General features: G+C 37.1%; 1 protein-coding gene across 1 annotated transcript in view; it reads right to left on the bottom strand.

Annotated features, from left to right (window-relative positions):
- Positions 1-14,693: 14,693 nt before the first annotated feature.
- The window catches only part of LOC131857662 (uncharacterized), a 48,033-nt gene continuing 41,951 nt past the window's right edge, over positions 14,694-20,775 (bottom strand). Inside the window, exon 4 of the mRNA XM_059210362.1 lies at positions 14,694-15,078. Coding sequence (XP_059066345.1) covers positions 14,694-15,078 — 385 coding nt within the window. The remainder of the gene's footprint in view (positions 15,079-20,775) is intronic.

Here is a 20,775-nt window from a genome sequence, read left to right as displayed (position 1 = left end):
GGTCTTTGAGGTGCACCTACTAGAGAGGGTGCAAAGGCAGTTCAGGGAGAGACATGATATCCATGTATAGGTATGGCCTACTATGCACGGTCTAGGTGAGAGATAGGAGATTGGGGTCTAGTTATTACACCACATGTCCAGTGTTTACAGAGTTTGAGAAGTTACAACCTAGGTAGTGGGGTGTTGGAGTGGATGTGATAGATGAAGGTACCACAAAGGCATATGACAGATGGTTTGCAGAGAACAAACCTATTAATCTGATAGATTTGGAGATTCCAATTTTGAGGGTTCCATTCCAAGCTATTCAGAGAAGGAGATGAGGTCACATAGTTGATGCAGAGGGAGTAGATGAGCCAAGATATGTTGATGATGCTGATGAGGATTATGAGGAGGAGAATGAGGAGGATGAGGAGGATGAGGATGAGAGGGAGATGTTTAGTATGATGATCTATCATTGGGACATGATGATCCTATGCAAGACATAAAAGTAGGGGATGATGTCAAGCATATCCTGGTTGATGGGTCTGTGAGAGTAGAGGCGAGATATTAGAGGGAGCACATTGCAAGACTAGAGATAGATATAGAATCTCTTCAGCAGGATAAGGCTACGTGGGATGCTGAGAGGGCATCTATGATAGTGGACATGAAGAGATTGACAACAGAGAGGGAAAATTTGAGTGCTGAGAGAGCGACACTATTGGTAGAGCGAGACATGCACATGGAAGAGAGGGATTAGTGGGCAGTAGAGAGCGCTTCATTAGTAACTTCTCGAGACACAACAATGGCTAGGGCACATACATCAGATAAGAAAGTTTGAGAATTTATTGATGGGGTACAAGATATGACTATGTACAAGGCCTTTGACTAAATGAGGGATTATTGCAAGGAGATTATTTATTAGAGGTTTCTATATAAGGGGTTGGCAACATTAGATCAAAGAGCACCATATTTTGCAATGGTTTAGAGCTAGGGGAGATCACAAAGCAAAACTCATTCTAAGAGGACACAAAGTAGTGTGGGAGTGGTAGGACCAACTAGACGGACAAGATAGGAGATAGAAGGAGCTTCATCCTCAGGACAGGGACGAGACTAGGAGGACTAGGGGAGCACCCCATGATACTTCTAGTTTGATAATTGATGTACTTGGTTGTAGACACTTTGACATTATATCGAGCCTATGAGTTCCATTTTGAGCCAAACACTGGGATTATGTACTCTGATACATTTTGATGATATATATGATATATATAGATTTTATATGTATTGTGATGTTATGATTCTATGATAGCTTATGTGGGAATAGTACTAATCATATGTATACAATGCAAAATGATGGGTGAACGATTTATGATATGCATGTGTACTAACATGTTTGTGAATACAAGATGCATATTTTTGGGTACCAGAGTACAAGATTGAGAGACTAAAAGGACTAATGGAGGGAAAGGTTAATGAAAAAAAGGAAATTAGATAAAGAAACATTAGGAAAATGGAGGAAACCTTTCTTTTGTTTGTGTGCCTTAGCGATAGAGAGCTTTATTTTAATATGGCAAAAATGGATACATCATGTTGTGACATATATATGGTCAGAGCAATAATGTGATCCTTTTGTAAAAGAGATAGATGTATTGTAGACAAGGAATGTGTCTATGGTGTATTCAGAAAAAAATGGTTTGTATGTCAAGGGTCGAGGTATGTGCAATAGTCACAAAGTGACCAAACTGACACATACACCCAAGAGATACATGTTTCAGAATATCATGAACAGAATCCCACAAACAAAAGATAATAACAAGAAAGGGCATGGACCATCCTAGCCACTCTCATCACTCAGTGATATCCTCAGGGAGCATAGGAACATGACCAAAGATAAATCAATAAAGGATAAGACTCACGAGACCAAGCGGGGCAATAGACATTCTAATCTTGTTGTCAAAGTTGATAGTTTGTGTTTGTGTTTGATAGGATGATCATGATGTCTAGTTTCAGGAATGAAATACCTCATATAAGATAGACATAGTCTGGTTTCAAGTATAGTACACTCTATATAAGACAGATGATAGTCAGACAAAAGACAAGTTGATAGGTTGATTGATTGATAGATGCGATAAGTTGATCTGCTGACTTGTTAATTTGATTGTTTGTTTATCTATTTATAAGTAATTTGTTAAGTGTAGTGTTACAATTTTTCCATCGGTTTCTGCTCAACTATCTGTCTTTTTGCAAGGGACAAGTTTATTGATGGAATGAAAAGGATATTTTTTTTTGGATTTTTGATCATTTTCCAATTTTTAGGGTTTTAAGTTATATGATGTTTTTTGTGATTATTCAAGACATTTTATGATGTTTTTGAATTATTTCAGGATGTTGTTCAAATATTTTTGGATTATTTTAATATATTTTTTGAAAATTCGTCAATTGATCATGATAAAGAAGATGCCCCCAATCTATGGGAAACTGTATACAATGGCCAAAAGGGGTTATATACAAGAATGATTTTTGTATCAAGGAAGGCAATGATTAGTGACCAGCTCCAAACCATTAAAACAAGATTCAAAGGGATTTAATGACAAGATGGATGAAAAATCTATTGAAGATATGGTTAAGATTTCGATAGAGTGACGATAGATGATGAAGAAATGAATTGCTATGTGTGGCCCTTGTTTTATCAAGTTTTCACCATTGTACTGACCCAGTGCGCCTATTTGCTAGGTTTTCACAAGTGGGTGAATGATTTTTCTTCTCTGTCTTTGTCTCTGTCTCTGTCTCTCTTTTTAGGATCATGTATCAATTTTTTTGTACTTTTTTTTCAGGATCATATATCAATTTTTTTGGTACTCTTTTCAAGATCATATTGACTTAAACATAGTATTTGCAGAGGTACATACTATTGAATAGTTCAGAGAATGGTTCCCCTTTTGATGTAGCTAGCTGATAAGTACTAGACCCATACGCTGCAGAGACCACATAAGGACCTAGCCAATTAGGCTCAAATTTGCCTACCTTTTCCCTTTCTTGTTGATTCTTAGGACTCATCTTGAGGACCAAGTCTTTGATTTCAAAATGTCGACCTTTTACTTTCTTGTTATAGTTTAGACAAAGATGATTCTTATATGCTTGCAAATGAACTAGAGTGGTGTGGCATTGCTCATCCAATACTTCTAAGTCATGCAATTTGGATAATTTGTATTCTTTATCTCAAGGGGAAGGATAGCTTTAGTACTATAAATTAGTGAGTAAGGTGTAGCACCAGTGTGTGTACAGATACTAGTTTGGTATGCTCATAAAGCAATATTTAGTTGTACATGCCAGTCACGACCAACATCATTGATAGTTTTCTTAAGGATTTTAACGATGGTTTTGTTAGATGTCTCAGCTTGACCATTATTTTATGGATAATATGGGGAGGAAAATTGATGTTGTATATGTAACTTTGCACAAAGTTATTTTACATCTTGGATTTTGAACGACCGTATATTGTCAATAATAATAGCCAAAGGGATTCCATAATGACATATGATGTAATTGAGGATAAAATTGGAAATTCGGATGCTGGTGATGTAAGTCATATAAATAACTTCAATCCATTTGGTAAAGTATTTAGTAGCTGTGATAGTGAACTTATGTTTGTGTGCAAAAATATTGTGTTCAATCCATTAATAAGCATATGAAACACACATACTCAAATGAAATATTATATTGAGGAAACAAAATGAAACAATCAAAATACTCTCCTATGTTGTCTCATCGCTCCCTAGTCTTGAGGACTTTGCCAGTTCAATTGATGGCTCTTAGATGCATGATTTCAACAAAGTGACAACCCAAGAGATGGGAATTGATTATGCAATTATGATGCAAAAAGATAATGCAATATCTATGCTAATTCTAAATTATGATTAAGCTACCATGAAAGCCATTAAATAATGCTATGCTACTCTATGATGCTATGATAACTATACTATTATTGCTAGAAATGATTGAAAATTCTGATAGAATGCTAATAATGATAAGATGCTGAGGGTCCTCTGATAGCCAAAAGAGGGGGTATTTATAAGATTTTCATGACCAGAGTTGAGGTGGCAAAAATCAATGGTACAAATTCAGTCTGGAGAAATCGATGGTCAAGATCAAAGAAGTTGGAAAGAAGTTGAAGAGATAGACACTTGTCATTCCTAAGGAGATAAGTGGCAAAGAATCTCCAACCATATGCCAACAAAAGGGAAAGTGGCATGGAGATTGTTGTTCTCAAATTCTGATTGTTTTGTTCTATTAGAATTCTCAAACCTCTGTCACTTATGGAGAGAAACAACATGAAACAGAAACAAAAGACAACATTTAACAAGATTCACATTAAAACCTTCTTCACTTCAAGCTTAAACCTAAGCTTAGGTGGGTATACCTCCTAGATCACTTTATGCAATTGAAAATTTATAGAAGACCAGTGATAACTCCTGCAAACCCTACACCTTTAGACATAACTAAACGTAAAAGAAAAACTTATATTCATTTTTATTGATCACCAAGAAAATCATGAACCTTAACAAGCTATACCAATGCCTTATTCGGGCTTCAAAGTCACTCAGAATTGGGCAAAAACTGACAGAAAAGATTTCACATACATGCCATTACAATTATTTAACCAAATCTATATATGACTGACATACATAAACTCTCACCATGTGCATAAATTTAGTCATCAAATTGAAGTAAGAATCACTAGTTACCAACAAAAAGGTTTCAAGTATATCTAATTTCCCTCATTGAGGGAACAACCTAAACTCCTTTTCATAAGTTGCCTTGCAAATTATTCAATCAAACAATCCTAAATCATTTAATTAAAATGGTAACAAATCATAAAGACATGAAGACAACATGAATTAAGACTTGAATGCTCCGGTTTGTATATTAATACTTTCCATCAAATTTTACACAACTCAAGAATGATTTTCCAGAAACCAGACAAACCCTACATACATTTTGCCAGATTTTTCCTACATAATTTTTGTGATGATCTTCCTAATAGTCATGGTATCCATTTATAGAAATATGGATGCAACAAGCTTCGGACTTTCCTAGGAAATTATGTTATAACCATAATTCCCTCTGAAAAAAAGGGTTACAATTCTTGCTAAAAGAAACAGGAGGAAAACCAATTAGTTAACCAGCTAAATATAGGCCAAAAGACTTCTCAATATTCACAAGTCGAGTGTCAGGTGTCTTCAATTCCTCAAAAATCTGATTGGCCCGAAACAAGTAGTTACAAGAGCTAACCACTTCCAACTTCCTTGTGTTTTGTCACAATGCTGCAACATCAATTGACTATTCTTGAGCCTCCACTTCTTGCATCATATATTAGTCTTTCCATTCTTTGAACACGTCATCACTAGGCCAAGAGTAGAAAACAATTTTCTTCTTCAACTTATTTAATCTTTTCCAAGTGTTCCTTAACTGCTTGACCTCTATCTCCAAAAAACCATAATGTGACTTCATCCTTTCAATTTCTTCAATTGTTTGAATGAATAAAGATGTACCATTTGAATTGACAAAATCATTTATCTATTGTGACAATTTATGGTCTAACTCGCAAAGCCATACTTCTTCATCTTTTAACTTGCTTGTGATAACAAAACCTCTAGGAAATAACTCAAACTTTTGGTCAGCATACTCTTTCCTATATAGGTTTGCTTTTCTTTCTAAACCAGCTCTTCCTTCTGCCAACCTAGACATACCTCTTACCAACTCACAGGTGGATTTAATAGTGGCATCAACATCTGCCTCTTCATGGGATGAGCACATAAGTTCCAAATATGCTTCCCTAGCCATCCATTTATTTAAAATTGGCTCCAGAATAACCTTATCCTCATTTAAAGTAGTCAACATGCTCAAACTTCTCTTCATATATATATACACAATAGAAGCCCCTATTGTGTCAGCAAACTTCAAAATTGTGCCTCTGACCTTCTCCTCATATTTACTCGCAAACATAGCCCGAGCCTGCTTCAATTTTTCCATTTCATCCTGGATAGTCTCAGTAGATTGGAAACCGGGAATCATAGGGGAAGGGGGAACTCAATGATTGGAATGGTAGTTGGAGATGTTGGCATTATGTGAACTAGTATGAGGACATAATGACATTGTGTGTTGTCATTGATGTCAATATGATGAAGAGAAGAGAACTGGTATAACACTGCGAACTGGCATTTGTGCCAAAGTGAAGCGGTGTGTTTGTTCAAGGTGAACCAACATATGGTTATGGGAACCGACACATGGAAGCGTTGTATGACTACCGGTTGGTAGTCTCAACTTTAGGGTTTCCGGTTGAAGTGCTTCAAGTCTGTGTGGCTCAACCAGTGACTTTGTGTGACGAGTTAGCATGGTAATGAAGAACAGATTGTGTTGCCACGTAAGCCTTGTGTGCATGAAGGATCTTACATGAAGGAGATTGTTCCTATCTACCTCGAGAATGTGTGAAGTCTATAAATGGCGATAACGTGTGATGGGTTATCAACCACAATGAAATCGGTGGAAAACGAACAATGGAGAATGTCTTGAGATTGGATCAAGACTGTTACATTTAATGCAGTGTACTCAACGGTCAAGATTGAACCGTTTGAATTCCTTAACCTAACAGGTTTAGGGTTTATGCTACCGACCTATCTGTTTTCCTATAAGGTCGATGTTGTGTTTCTTTCTGAGGTTGTTGGCAAAAGTTGTGTGTGTGTATCCAAGAGAAGAGATACGTGATTCTTGCCAGACCAGAGGAGAGAAGTGATACCTGCAGAGTGTAAGTGCAAAAGGTGAAGAGGAGCTAAAGCGGGTCTGCATTGGCATTGAGTGCTGTTACCAGATCATTGTTGTTGATCTCTAACCACCTCAACAGTTGGAAAATCCCTTAACAGGGTAGCTTTAACTGGCTTGCTGGAAATCCTTTAACAGGGTGACTCAAAACCATTGAGTTCTTGAAATCCTCTAACAAGGTAACCTTTAACAGGGTTTAACCCTTAACCAGGTATTCTAGCCATCCCTTAACTGGGTGCTCCCTAACAGGATCAGTTCCTAACAGAACCTATTGTATCAGTCTTTAACTAGACAAGGCTCCTAATGGAGCGGACTTCTAAAGAGTTCAAAAATAAGCTTGTGGGTATTCATCCCCATCATGGTTTTTCCCAGTTGGGTTTCCACGTGAAAAATATGTGTGTCATATGTGATGTCTTCTTCATGTGATGCTATGTTGTTTTCTGTCAAGCGGTGTATCATGTTGATCTAGCTGTTATATGTATATCTTTGATGGTAGATTACCTGTTCACGCACTAGGGTGAAATGGAAATGAAGTGTTAGATTGTATGAGAAGATAAGTGTCAACCGGTTTATGCTTAAATTAGTTATTCTGGGTTTTTCTGGTTGTACTCTTCTTAAAGACCGGTGTTACTGTTTGTCTGTCAATACACAGTGTCTGCTGACAAACCGGTTTAAGATTGTGTTTTTTCCTGTACTGATTCACCCCCCTCTCTCAGTACTAGTTTGGTACTATCCATTCATCATTGAGTTATCAGGAGTTTTGGTTGGGGAGGAGGCAATCATCAAAGTAGAATATTCACCTTCCTGATGTTGCCATACTCTCTGACTCCTCAATTTCACAATTGTACTATCCTTTTGGGCTATTTCAACTTTGGCTTCATTATAAGCCTTTAAGATCATCTCCAATTTTACTTTGAGAACAACCTTTTCCTTGGCTTCTCTTTCGGCTACAACCACACTGAATTTTGTAGACTCCAGAGTTGTACTAGCAGCCTCCACCAGCCCTATGTCTTTTACTCTTTTTATAATCATGCCCCCTGAGTAACTGGATTCTGAGGAGCCTTTTCTCTTCTTGCTTTCTTCTCTTCTCAAAGACCACATGACCCATCATGATCCTTGCTAAAAGTCACTCCTTCTAAGGGCTTTGTTTCTTTTCTGACAGCATCAAGGATTAATGCATCAGCTATGTCCCACTCAGGGAGAATCAATACCCCAACTTTTTCTATCATTTCCCTCCCCTGCTCAGGGGTAATGGCCTCAAATTTTGTCATCATTTCCTTTTTCACATCTTCTTCAACTACAAATGTCCCTTTATGAGGATGTTCAATCTTCCTCCTTTTACATCTTTCTTTGAAATGATCTATGTTTTTCCTCCAATTGAATTGCATAAAAGATCATGTTTTAAAAATTCCTCACTGGCCTATTTGATGATAGGGTCCAACTCTTTGCCCACAAATTCTGCCAAAGTCAAGTCCATTTTGGGACTTGCTAGTTCTTCCGACATTCGTTCTTGCATTTCTTCATAAGTGCAAGCAATCTCCCCAAGACTTCCTAATTGCAACAATTGTTCTGCCACTCCATGCTCATCTCCCACATGTATTGGGGATTAGGATGGAGAATACAAGGGATCACTTGCTTGCACCTCTTTTCCTACCCTTTTCCCTTTAGGAAAGTTTTGAATTTCCAAAACATCTACTAATGGTCCTTTTCCCTTGGAAGAGGAGGGCTCATCTCTTGTTGGCATTAGCACATTATATGTTGGTCTCCTATGCATCACATAATCACCTGGAGGCACTGCCTTGGCATAGGCAGGCTTAGCTAGAACAAGTTTAGCCTTTTCAGGATCATTATTTAATATAGCCTCCCTCTTCTCCTTTAAGGTTTGCATTAAATCTTCAAAGTAAAGAATAAAAAACTTGACCTTTTCCTCAAAAGGAGTAAAATTGGCCAAAGGATCATAGCTACTATCAAATTGGTGGATGAAGTCCAGAGATTTCTTAAAATCTATCCACTTTTCCTTTCTCAGTTCTTGTTCATATAAATTGAACTCATTTCTGATCAAATCTTCAGGAAAATGCAACTGATGGGCCTTACTTGAACATCTGACTTTCTTCCTAAACATGCCGTTGAAAAACCCCTCTGGGTTAGCAAACCTTACCACTACAGTAGACAACTTATATGGTTGAATAAATTTATCAAAATGGACCCACCCACCCTTGGTAATTACAAACTGATGAGCCAGGGTGATAGTTGGGAAAATAGTTCCCCTCCCTTTGTTTGTCAATTCTGCCTCCTGCAGACCTCCTATTTGTCTCAAAACTTCTGCAATTCCAATCTTTAAAGGGACCTGGCAAGGGAGAAAATAGGGAGCTCATCTAAAACCATAAACTCTAAAAATAGTAGAGACTGGGTACAAGTAAATGTCACCCCAGTTGTGCACAATTTTAAGGTCTTCAGCAAACTCTTTCGGCCTAAGGAATTCAAGGAGAGCTTTAGGAATCCTAGGTTTTTGCAGACACAAAAGGATTATGAGCCTAGATGCAAAACATCTATCAAATTTAAGGTAACTAGCATCCTCTCTATCCCAAGACAAAATAGTGCTCCATAACTGTACTAGCATTTCCTCTCCATCCTTCACTTTCATCAGTTGCATCTCATTGGCAAAATAATCAGCACCCTTGAACAAGAACATATGCATGAGGAGAGAATACCATGCAAAAGGTTTGTCCACCTTAGAATTATTTATCCCTATTAAGCCTTCATGAATGGCATTAGTAAGGTAAGGAGAAAAATCAAAAGTCATAGCCAGGGAAGGGTTTAGAATTTGGGCCATCATAAGCATATAATGGGTAGGCATGGTTATTTCTGCATCCTCTCCAAGAATCCGACATAAAGACAAGTACATTCCCTTAGCCCTTAGGGTAAATAAATTCAAGGAGAAGGGCTCCATTGTGCTCAGACCCACCACTATCAATCCTCCTATTTTTGCAAAGAATTCCTTTAATGGACCACTTCTGAGATGATCCCTCTGTGTTTCATAAACTTTAGCAAGCATTTTGAAATTGATAGGCTCCAAATAATTTGAGACCTCACTGAGTCTAAAAACCTTTCTGAATTCATCATCATTAATTTCAATCAGAACCCTTCCACTTACACTCCTTATAACCTTGGCAATGGGGTCATAATTGCTTGCAATTTGAGTCAGGAGGTCAACGTCCATGAAAATCCCAAGCATTATAAGTTTTTCTACATCTAGCTCCCACATACTGTTGTTAAGAGCGGTAGAATTTCTCTTACTGAAAGCAACCTTGAAGAGTCCTAGACCTGCCATGCCTTTCTGGGCATCCCTTAGCCAATACCCTTTGTCATACAGACCGTCGCTAATTCTCAGGCGCGGAGATTTGGGCACGAGCTCCTTTGATTTTACTACACTGTTAGTTGATAAAGTCAATTGCTCCAAGAAGTCATCACAGATGGCTCTTTCCTGGTAATTCACCTTTCTTGTGAATTCTCTCCATGGTGCCATTTCAAGAACTATCCCCCTTTTAAATAAAAATTCAATAGACTTTCTAGAAATTTAGAAACCTAGCAACACTAAGCAGTTGGCAACCACAAAGCACAATTACGAGAAACTTGTTATTTGAGAAATTCCGCCCTGCACTCTGGTTCTTCTACAAGAATTGTGAATGCACATAGAAAGCTTTGGCTCATGGAAGATTTATTGCAGTACCTAAGGATTTGACTAGAGCTAATTAAGTGACATGCTTCAATAATCAATTTTTCATAAATTCAAAAATTGGCGTCAACGGGCAACAAAATTATTTCAAACGGTTTTCCCTTTGGTCGCTAATCTGTGAAGGGTAAACATCATGCACCTTTGCATAGTGGATTAGTGATCGCCATGAGATCATGCACAACTTACATCCTCTTTACCTTACCTAGGCCGTCAGCTTCAAAATGGGTCCCATCGCTTGGTCACTGATCCACGAAGGGTAAACTTCAAACACCTTCGCATAGCGGATCAACGACTGCCGTCAGATCAGAAACTAATTGCTCGACCTTTAAATTCACTGCAATTGCCTACCTTTTAAACTCGGCCTTGGCCGTTGTCGCTAGCGGTTTGTCGCTGATTCACAAGCTTAAGACTCGTGCAACTTCCTCTTGCGGTATAGTGACAACTGCTGATGGATCCTGAACCTACTCGGTCTTTATTTTCTCATGGTGACTGATCAATGTTACAACTTATCTTAACCATGGCTACCAATGATTTTTCGCTGGTTCGCAAGCTTAACGGTTGAGCTACTTCCCTCTGTGGTATAGTGACAACCGTCGATCACTATCAAACTTGCCTGACCTTTAACCACCTTAGCTTTCAAAGTGGGCCCTTCATGTTACTCCACTCGCCTGTGAACATTTGCCGGATGTATCCACGTGTCAATCACTTATTTGTTCAAGAGTCTGGCGGTTTCCATCTTATGACTGCCACGTACACTTTTTTGGTGACTAGATCACTTCCTTTTCAGCCAAGTTCCCTCTTCGGCAAACTGTGCACGTGTCTCATCGGATATGGGGTTTCATCAGTACTGACATTTTACTAAACAAACTACCTCAAATCCACATGTCATGATATTTAGATCACCCTTTTCCTCATGCAAACCTCCTATTCTTGCCACCTGGTCTTCCACGTAGCTTGTTCTGTAATTGCTACCTTAGCGGGACCTGCCAGCTCACTACCACCCGGATCGCCAGCTCATCGGTTGCTACTCCGTGAAGGGTAAACTTCAAACACCTTCGCTTTGCGAAGTAGCGACAACCATTGATCATCTTGGAACTTGTCGGCACTTTAACACCCGCAAAAACACTCTCAAAGAAGAAGGTCCCACCATTTAGTCACTGATCCGTGAAGGATAAACTTTAGGCAACTTTACTTTATGAAATGACCATGTCCACCCGATTAACAGGAACTTGCACGATCGATACATAACCCGATGAGGAAATAAAAACTTAGGAAAAAGGCAAAAAATTAAAGAATTATTAGAACCCATCTGAAGCAAGACTAAAAAGGGGCCCCTTTCTAATGACATACAAACCCTTCCACTTAAGTGGAAAAAGGTAAAGAGGAAACATAAGGGAAAACCTTCATAATGTAAAATTTTGAAGAGGAGAACCCTAAACCCTTAGAAAAATAAACCTAAGGAACCAACAAGACATTGAAACCCTAACAAATCAATGGATCGAAAGGAAAATACTCCCAATATCAAAATAGTGACAACAGAGACGAGAGACATGTGGCATAAGTGCCATGTGTCTCTAAGAAAGGGTAGACACTCTAGAAATGGTTAGGATAAGAGGTTGGAGGGGATAGGATTTTTTAAACCCTTAGTTAGATTGGGTGAGTTAGGTTTGTTAGGTCTGACATGGAAAGCTAATGTACTGAGAGGGGAGGGGTGAATCAGTACTTCAAAACTTTTCTTGAAAAACAATTTTACTGATAAACACAAACTAAGTATTGCTAATCTCATAAATATATAATACTGAAACATAATCATAGAAATGACATCCATCAAAATTTCACTCCGTAACACAAAGATTTTTGGTCAAGCAGAAACTCTTGGTTAGAGAGAAAAACATCGGTGGGGATGGCACCCACAACTTCACTATTGTAGTAATCAAGATTGCTCAGTTAGAGCTACATGTTTAGCTATTTCTGATAGCTTACCATGTTAGGAGTATAAAGATCTTTAGATCTACCTTGCTAAAGGATTTTACAAACACTTCTACAAAATGTTGTACCTGGTTAAAGGCTTTACAATTTATAGACTTTATTAGAGTCTTTTACCCTGTTAAAGGTTTTTAACACAACTTAATAATTCAATCAAAATCTTTACAAAATATCTGCAACTTCACATTTGAAATGTTATAGCAGACTCTATGAGCTGAATATAAAATTACCTTGCTCATAGCATTCCTCGGTAATTGATAAATAAAATCGGTAACCACTTCTGTATACTCTGTCCCTTAAACTGTTCTCTGAAACCTTCTCGGTAACCTCTGAATATCTCTATCAATATTCTTTCTTCACTATATGATCACTTTGTATCTTCTCTCTTGACTTTCCATGACATATTTCAAATGCTCAAATCATTCTATTTATATAGATCTCTGAGACGGTGATCTGTTCATGCTTTGATCATACAAACATGTTTTATTGAATGAATAAACATAGAAATTATTTCATTGGATATTCTTCCTCAAAATCATAAAAAATATTTAAATACAATTTCCTATGTAATAACGGTTTCATCTTCTCGAATCTTGTAACACATTTCACATGTGTGTCCAGGTTCATTGAGTTTGGTAACACGTTTCCACTCGGTTCAGATTAACTCGGTATACCTTCTTTGCTACTTGGTAGACATATGAGCCTTAATCGGTAGACATTCTGAATTTGTCTCGGTTCATAGCTCGGTGTATATCATCTCGGTGACTTTTCTCTCTTCCGTAACTGACACCGATAGCCTTGGTATTTACCGACTGGACTTTTTGGTAGTATTAACCGACTAGTGTATATAGGATGACTTTGGGCATAAAACTAATGACAACTTAGTAAATAGCAACAATCTCCCCTTTTGACATTAGTTTGGTATGTTTGACAAAACTCCTTTCAAAGTCATAACACAAAATCTATATACTTGCAAAATAAACTGAATTGTCAGTATATACATTGTTCAAATACATACTCCCCTTATCAATATTCTATACATAACTTGATGTTCCATACTTTGTATTCCATGCTCTTGATGTTTCATTCTCCCCCTGACAATTTCAACTGTACACTCGGTATGTATGGTAAACTCTGTACACTCAGATATTTTGTATACTCGGTACACTCCCCCTTTTTGACAAACATCAAAACTAGTTACCATTTGGTGGGGCAACTGATCAAAAATAGATTTATACTTTGTACAAGCTTCTGTAAGAGCATTGGTAAGTGCATCCTTGACACTTTCCAGTATTGTATTTTGAGCTGTAATGTCAGCGGATAGTGTGATCAAACCATCTAAAGTGCTTCCCTCTACTTGAGTTGACAATTGGGTAGCTCGGTTGATATGCTCTTGAACTGATGACAAATGGGGAATAAATAATGTTTGAAGAGTCATGATATCCATCCTTATTTTATGCTCTTCATTTCGAAGTTCTAACTGTTGAGCCATAAGGGTTTGTAGCCTTGTATAAAAATTCTGAAGAGAATCTAGCTCAGTAGTCAATTTATTTGAGAGATGGGTGATCTCTTTTTTAATGACTTCAGTCTTATTCTTGATATCTTTGATGAAGAATGAGAATGTACATAACTTTTGGAATAAATAAATAATATGTTTGAGTTGAGGGGACAACTCATCAATGAATTCAATAAGCTTTATTTTACATATAGCAATTACTTTCTGCACTTCAATCATCTTGGTAGTTAGCTCTTTATCTTTCAATTTGCTAAGGTATTCTGATGCTTCTACTCCTGATTCCTCCAATTGAGTGAGTAGTTCATTTAGTTGCACATGGATGGCAGCAACTTTATTGATGGTAGCTTTAGGTATCATGTCTGTCAATAATGTTTTGACCTTCTGAAGTACTCGGTTCTTCTGCTAAATAGCTATCTGTCTTTCCTGCTCTTCTTTGGCTTTACAAAGCTCACTGAATTCTATTAGTGCTTGCCCTTTTAATTTTGTAATGTCAACATTTGGTAACACAATAGGCTTTGATAGATCTATCTTAAAAGTGCGTCTTTTGGCTTTCTTCTCCTTTGATGATGATGCCTTCTCAGGTTGAATGGGTACAATGGATTTTGAGGCTTGTCCTTCCTCAGTATGTTTCTCGGTAGAGGTAACACTTTTGTTGGTTCATGTAGCCTCTATTGTATCCTTCGGTGTTTCCTTGCTCAGAGTTTCAGTGGAAATTGTCTCGGTGCTTGATGGTACTTGGGAAGTTTGCTCGTCGGTGGCCTGAGAGGTAGATTCATTTGGTTTAACCTTTTGATCCTCTATACCTTGATCTGTGTCCTGATGTTTCTCAGCTGTAACTTGTTGGGTGATCGGAGGATAGGACTTAATCTGTTCCACAACTAATTCACTTGATATTAGTTTGGCATAGGAGCTCCCTTCTATCATTTCTCCTTCCTGTGCTCCAGTGTCCATTAAATCCTCATCTAATTGAATAGAGGAAGCAGAATCTTGCTCGGTGATGTCAACTATTTCTACTTCACCTTTTGGTTCTTCAGCTTGAATCCTGAATATTTTCTTCCATTTTTCTTCAGTTTCTTTTTCAACTTCAAGAAGTAGGCCATTCATCATTTTCAAGGCCCTTTGTTTTACTTGAAAATTTGTCTGGTAGTTTTTCAAATGACATCTTATGTCATCTACCGACATATCTGGAAAGAGATGAACCAAAAATCTTTTTCTTATTTGCTTCTCTAAGTCCATAGCATATTTCCATCTATTATCAATGTGTGAGTATAATGCTTTTGGAAGAAAACGAGCCACTTCCAATGGAACTACTCGGAACTTGAGAAGTACACAAATTAGTGTCTCTTCTATTTGCCTCTTCTCTTCATCTGTTCTTGTATCATATCTTACATATCTAAATGACCCAAATCCACCATATTCCTTTAATTTTGCACAAAAATTGTGAACACTATGTACATCTTCCTTTGTGCTGATTACAACCTGAAATTTATTTACATCTTCTGACTCTGTGTCACTTTCCTCTTTATCCAAAATTAGTCTTCTGGTCTTCCTTCTATAAGTTTTTGTAATCTTAGGCATTTCTACAGTCTTCTTCTTCTTACCGGGTGATGCAGCAGATGATCTAGTGTTCGGTCGCTTTGCTGACATGGTTGGTGACACCTCGGTTGAATCCTTTTTCTTTCTTTTCAAAACTTTGCCCTTTGGCAACTCGGTGCTTAGTGTAATTGCTGCTTCTTGAGCTTCAGATTCTTCCTTGATCGAAAGTTGATCACTCTTCCTTCTTTCTATCTTAGTAGTTGTAGAGGAAGAACCTTCTCCAAACTTCTCAGTTAAATCCTTGATCATTCTAGTGGCTTTTCTGGTAGCCTTTGGTACTACAATGCTCATTTTTACTTTTTCTTTCACCTCTTCATAGGTGCCATATCTGATCTCAGTAGCATGCCTTGGAAGTGCTAAAAAGGCATCTATCTGCTATTGAGCAATGTCAAAATCCATCTCTTAACCCATAGGCGGTGATGATTGAGTCCTGGGTTCTACTGCATTGACATAATAGTAGTCGGTATCCAATTCAAAACATATAGTATCCTTGTACCTTTCCATTAGCTGAGGTGGAATCCTGTACCTGATATGCATCTTTTCCTGGAATCTGTTGAAGTAATCATCCATTATCATATTGAAATTATCACCTAGCTAATTGATGAAATCATTTATTTGACGGGTGATAGGCCAGTGTAATTCTGAAACAATGTTACCAACTGATGGAAAGAATTTATGAAAATAGAAGAACATACACACTAAGAGTGACCCAAACTTTAGTGTGTTTGCTATATTATTCTTCTTCAGTTTCCTTATTGTATTAAGATTTTCAAATAGATTCTTCAATAACACTTCACATAAATCAATTTGCATACCCTTTTTAACAATATTATAAGCCAAATCTACAGCTGTACATGGTACACTATTTTCTCTTGTAGACTGGAAGAAACAATAACCAATAACTCTAATAGCAAAATTTAGTTCTACTTCAATCACATTGTTCAACTTAAGACCTCTGCTATCAGACTCAACACCTGTTAATGTTATCAATTCCTTTTGTGAAATCATCTTCTGTGCTCGGGCATGGTCAAATATAGGGTATCCGGTTATCATGTGAATAATCTCCTTGGTGATCTTGAAAGGTTGATCCTCTAACCACATAAAATCGTCATGCACACGGCTCAAGACAAATTTGACCCATTGGGGTTTGAAGACTCGAGGATAGGTTAGGGCTTCGGTCAATCCCTTAACTTTGATATGCTCAAACTTGCTATCTAAGTTTCCATCAGTGCACATTTTGTCATACATATCCTTAATCTCAGTATGACCTAGCTCTTCAACTCGGCACTTGGTATAAAATCTAACATCTTCGATCAACAGAACCCTATCTGGAATAAGAGAGAATGCAGTTTTCTCATCGGGTTCAGATGCCACTTTGGGAGGTAAGGTGTATTTCAGTGTAGGCTTCTCAATGCTCTCTACTACAACGGGTTTCTATACCTTGGGAGCCATTTCAAACTTGAAATTCTACTTACGAAATAGCTTAGGGTTTCAAATAACCAAAAAATGCTTCCAAAATTCTTAGCAAATATTCACAACTTGACTTTGATCAGTTAACTGCTAAAAATGCAGTTTAGATTATGCTAAATACCTTGAATTTGCTCTTGGAAATATTTGATCGCCTTTTGATTCGCTTTGCTCTGCACTTTGAAAACTAGTAAGTGAAAAATGACTGCGCAAAATACTTTAAGTACCTCTTTTTGACGTTATTGGGTTTCGCGCGGTTAGGTAAAATAGGCATTAAATGCACTCGGTTCTACTATATCGACTATCTCTCTTATAGACTTTTACTAACTAGACAGGTTAAAATTTTTTACCGACTTCTCTGGTAATTCAAAAGACTAGATAATATTTCAAACTTGCTATTGCATCTTAGCTATGCAAATTTTGGAATTAAGTGCATGATTATATAGGAACTGTTAAGATCTAACCTTGTGAGAATGCATTCCCTCCATACCTTTATTGATTAATTCGAAGTAGATGCACCTAACTTGGTAGGTAAGGTGCTTCCTTCATTAGTTGACACATTTTCCTTCTTTTTCCAAAATTTTTGTAATTTGCTTCTTATCTCCTCAGTATCTCCTCTAGGTTGGTCTCTGCAGTCTTTAGCCAAGTGTCCAACTTTGTGACAATGAAAACATGCCATTCCGAGATTTCTCCATGATCTCCTATTGTTCATTCCAAACCTTATCATATAGTTTGCACTTATATGTCCGTATCTTCCACAACATTCATACCATATTCTTGTATTGTAATCCCATGGTACTGAAGTATATTGTCAATTGAGATTTGTGTGAGTTTAGTAACTTCTATTGTTTGCTCGGTGTGGAGTCCACATATAGTTTTTCTGCTTAAACCAACATTTCTCGGTATTGTGTCCATATCTATTGCAGTTTTTGCAAAACCCCTTGAATTTTGCCTTCTGATAATTGTTAACAGACTTTGTCCTATATTGCTTAGATGTGTGACCATACTTATTGCAATTATAACAATAACCATCAAACCTAGTAACATTCGGTTGCTTACATTTTCTGATCCGGCAAACGTTGGCAGTATGTCCTTGTTTTCCACAGTAGTTGCAAATAGGCTTCTTGTCCTTCATGTTATCTTTGTTTCTAGCTTTCTTTGATGATTCTCCTTTCTTAGTGGTGTTGATCCCTTTCTCGGTAGAGTTGTTTCCTTTGTAACCGAGTCCTGCAGCTTTGTTGGGTGTTCTCATATTTAGTTGCTCATCCAACATTCTTGACGATTCATGGCTTTTCCTTAGTGTTTCTTTTGACTTCTTTTCTGCTTCTAGTTCATCGACCAATCTTGATAATTCAAGTTTCAATGCTTGGATCTCATTTTCCTTTAGAGTAGCTTCATGATGTGCATAATCCAATTGATCAGATAGATTATGTTGAGCTTCAGTCATCCTTGATATTTCATCATTTTTTGCAGACACCATTGCTTCTAGCTATTGTTTTTCTCCTTCTATATTTCACTTATTATCTTCAGCTATTCTTAATGCTTCAAGATTTTTAGTCATCTGTGTGCTAAAATACTCATGTTCCCTTCTCATTGCTTTTAGCTGTTCATTAAGTGCTTTGTCCTTTTCTCTCAATTCTGCAATCATTTATTCAGATTCTTCTGATATGCTATTCTTAGATGATGTCTCAATTTGTTCCACCAACTCTTGTGAGTCCTGTAAATCATCAGACAACCTTCTTCTGACTTTCAGCGATCTTTGCATTTGCCTCTGCATATCTGCAATCACTTGATTAGCATGATCTAATTCTTCCTGAAGATTCACAATCCTGCGTGATTGTTTATAGCCTTCCATTGATAAGATCTTTCTCTTTAGGCTGTTAGTCCCTTTACCAAGAATTAAGCTCTGATACCAATTGTTAGGTCTGACTTGGAAAGCTAATGTACTAAGAGGGGAGGGGTGAATCAGTACTTCAAAACTTTTCTTGAAAAACAATTTTACTGATAAACACAAACTAAGTATTGCTAATCTCATAAATATATAATACTGAAACATAATCATAGAAATGACATCCATCAAAATTTCACTCCACAACACAAAGATTTTTGGTCACGTAGAAACTATTGGTTAGAGAGAAAAACTGCAATGGGGATGGCACTCACAACTTCACTACTACAGTAATCAAGATTACTCGGTTAGAGCTACATGTTTAGCTATTTCTGATAGCTTACCTTGTTAGGAGTATAAAGATCTTTAGATCTACCTTGCTAAAGGATTTTATAAACACTTCTACAAAATGTTGTACCTGGTTAAAGGCTTTACAATTTATAGACTTTATTAGAGTCTTTTACCCTGTTAAAGGTTTCTAACACAACTTAATAATTCAATCAAAATCTTTACAAAATATCTGCAACTTCACATCTGAAATGTTATAGCAGACTCTATGTGCACAATATAAACTTACCTTTCTCATAGCATTCCTCGATAATTGATAAATAAACCCGATAACCACTTCTGTATACTCTGTCCCTTAAACTGTTCTCTGAAACCTTCTCGGTAACCTTTGAATATCTCTGTCAATATTCTTTCTTCACTATATGATCACTTTGTATCTTCTCTCTTGATTTTCCATGACACATTTCAAATACTCAAATCATTCTATTTATATAGATCTCTGAGACGGTGATCTGTTCATGCTTCAATCATACAAACATGTTTTATTGAATGAATAAACATAGAAATTATTTCATTGGATATTCTTCCTCAAAATCATACAAAATATTTAAATGCAATTTCCTATGTAATAACGGTTTCATCTTCTCGAATCTTGTAACACATTTCACATGTGTGTCTAGGTTCATTGAATTTGGTAACACGTTTCCACTCGGTTTAGATTAACTCGGTATACCTTCTTTTCTATTTGGTAGACATATGAACCTTACTCGGTAGACATTTTGTATTCGTCTCAGTTCATAGCTCAGTGTATATCATCTTGGTGACTTGTCTCTCTTCTATAACCGACACCGGTAGCCTTGGTATTTACCGACTGGACTTTTTGGTAGTATTAACCGACTAGTGTATATAGGATGACTTTGGGCATAAAACTAATGACAACTTAGTAAATATCAACAATCTCCCCTTTTGACATTAGTTTGGTATGTTTGACAAAACTCCTTTCAAAGTCATAACACAAAATCTACATACTTGCAAAATAAACTGAAATGTCAGTAAATACATTGTTCAAATACATACTCCCCTTATCAATATTCTATACATAACTTGATGTTCCATACTTTGTATTCCATGCTCTTGATGTTTCATTCTCCCCCTGACAATTTCAACTGTACACTCGGTATATATGATAAACTCTGTACACTCAGATATTTTGTATACTCAGTACACTCCCCCTTTTTGACAAACATCAAAACTAGTTACCATTTGGTGGGGCAACTGATCAAAAATAGATTTATACTTTGTACAAGCTTCTGTAAGAGCATTGGTAAGTGCATCCTTGACACTTTCCAGTATTGCATTTTGAGCTGTAATATCAGTGGACAGTGTGATCAAACCATCTAAAGTGCTTCCCTCTACTTGAGTTGACAATTGGGTAGCTCGGTTGATATGCTCTTGAACTGATGACAAATGGGGAATAAATAATGTTTGAAGAGTCATGAT

This window comes from Cryptomeria japonica, chromosome 8, assembly GCF_030272615.1.
Source record: "Cryptomeria japonica chromosome 8, Sugi_1.0, whole genome shotgun sequence".
In the NCBI taxonomy this organism is placed as follows: domain Eukaryota; kingdom Viridiplantae; phylum Streptophyta; class Pinopsida; order Cupressales; family Cupressaceae; genus Cryptomeria; species Cryptomeria japonica.
Note: the sequence above shows the minus strand (reverse complement) of the source record. Positions and strands in the feature narration are given on the sequence as shown.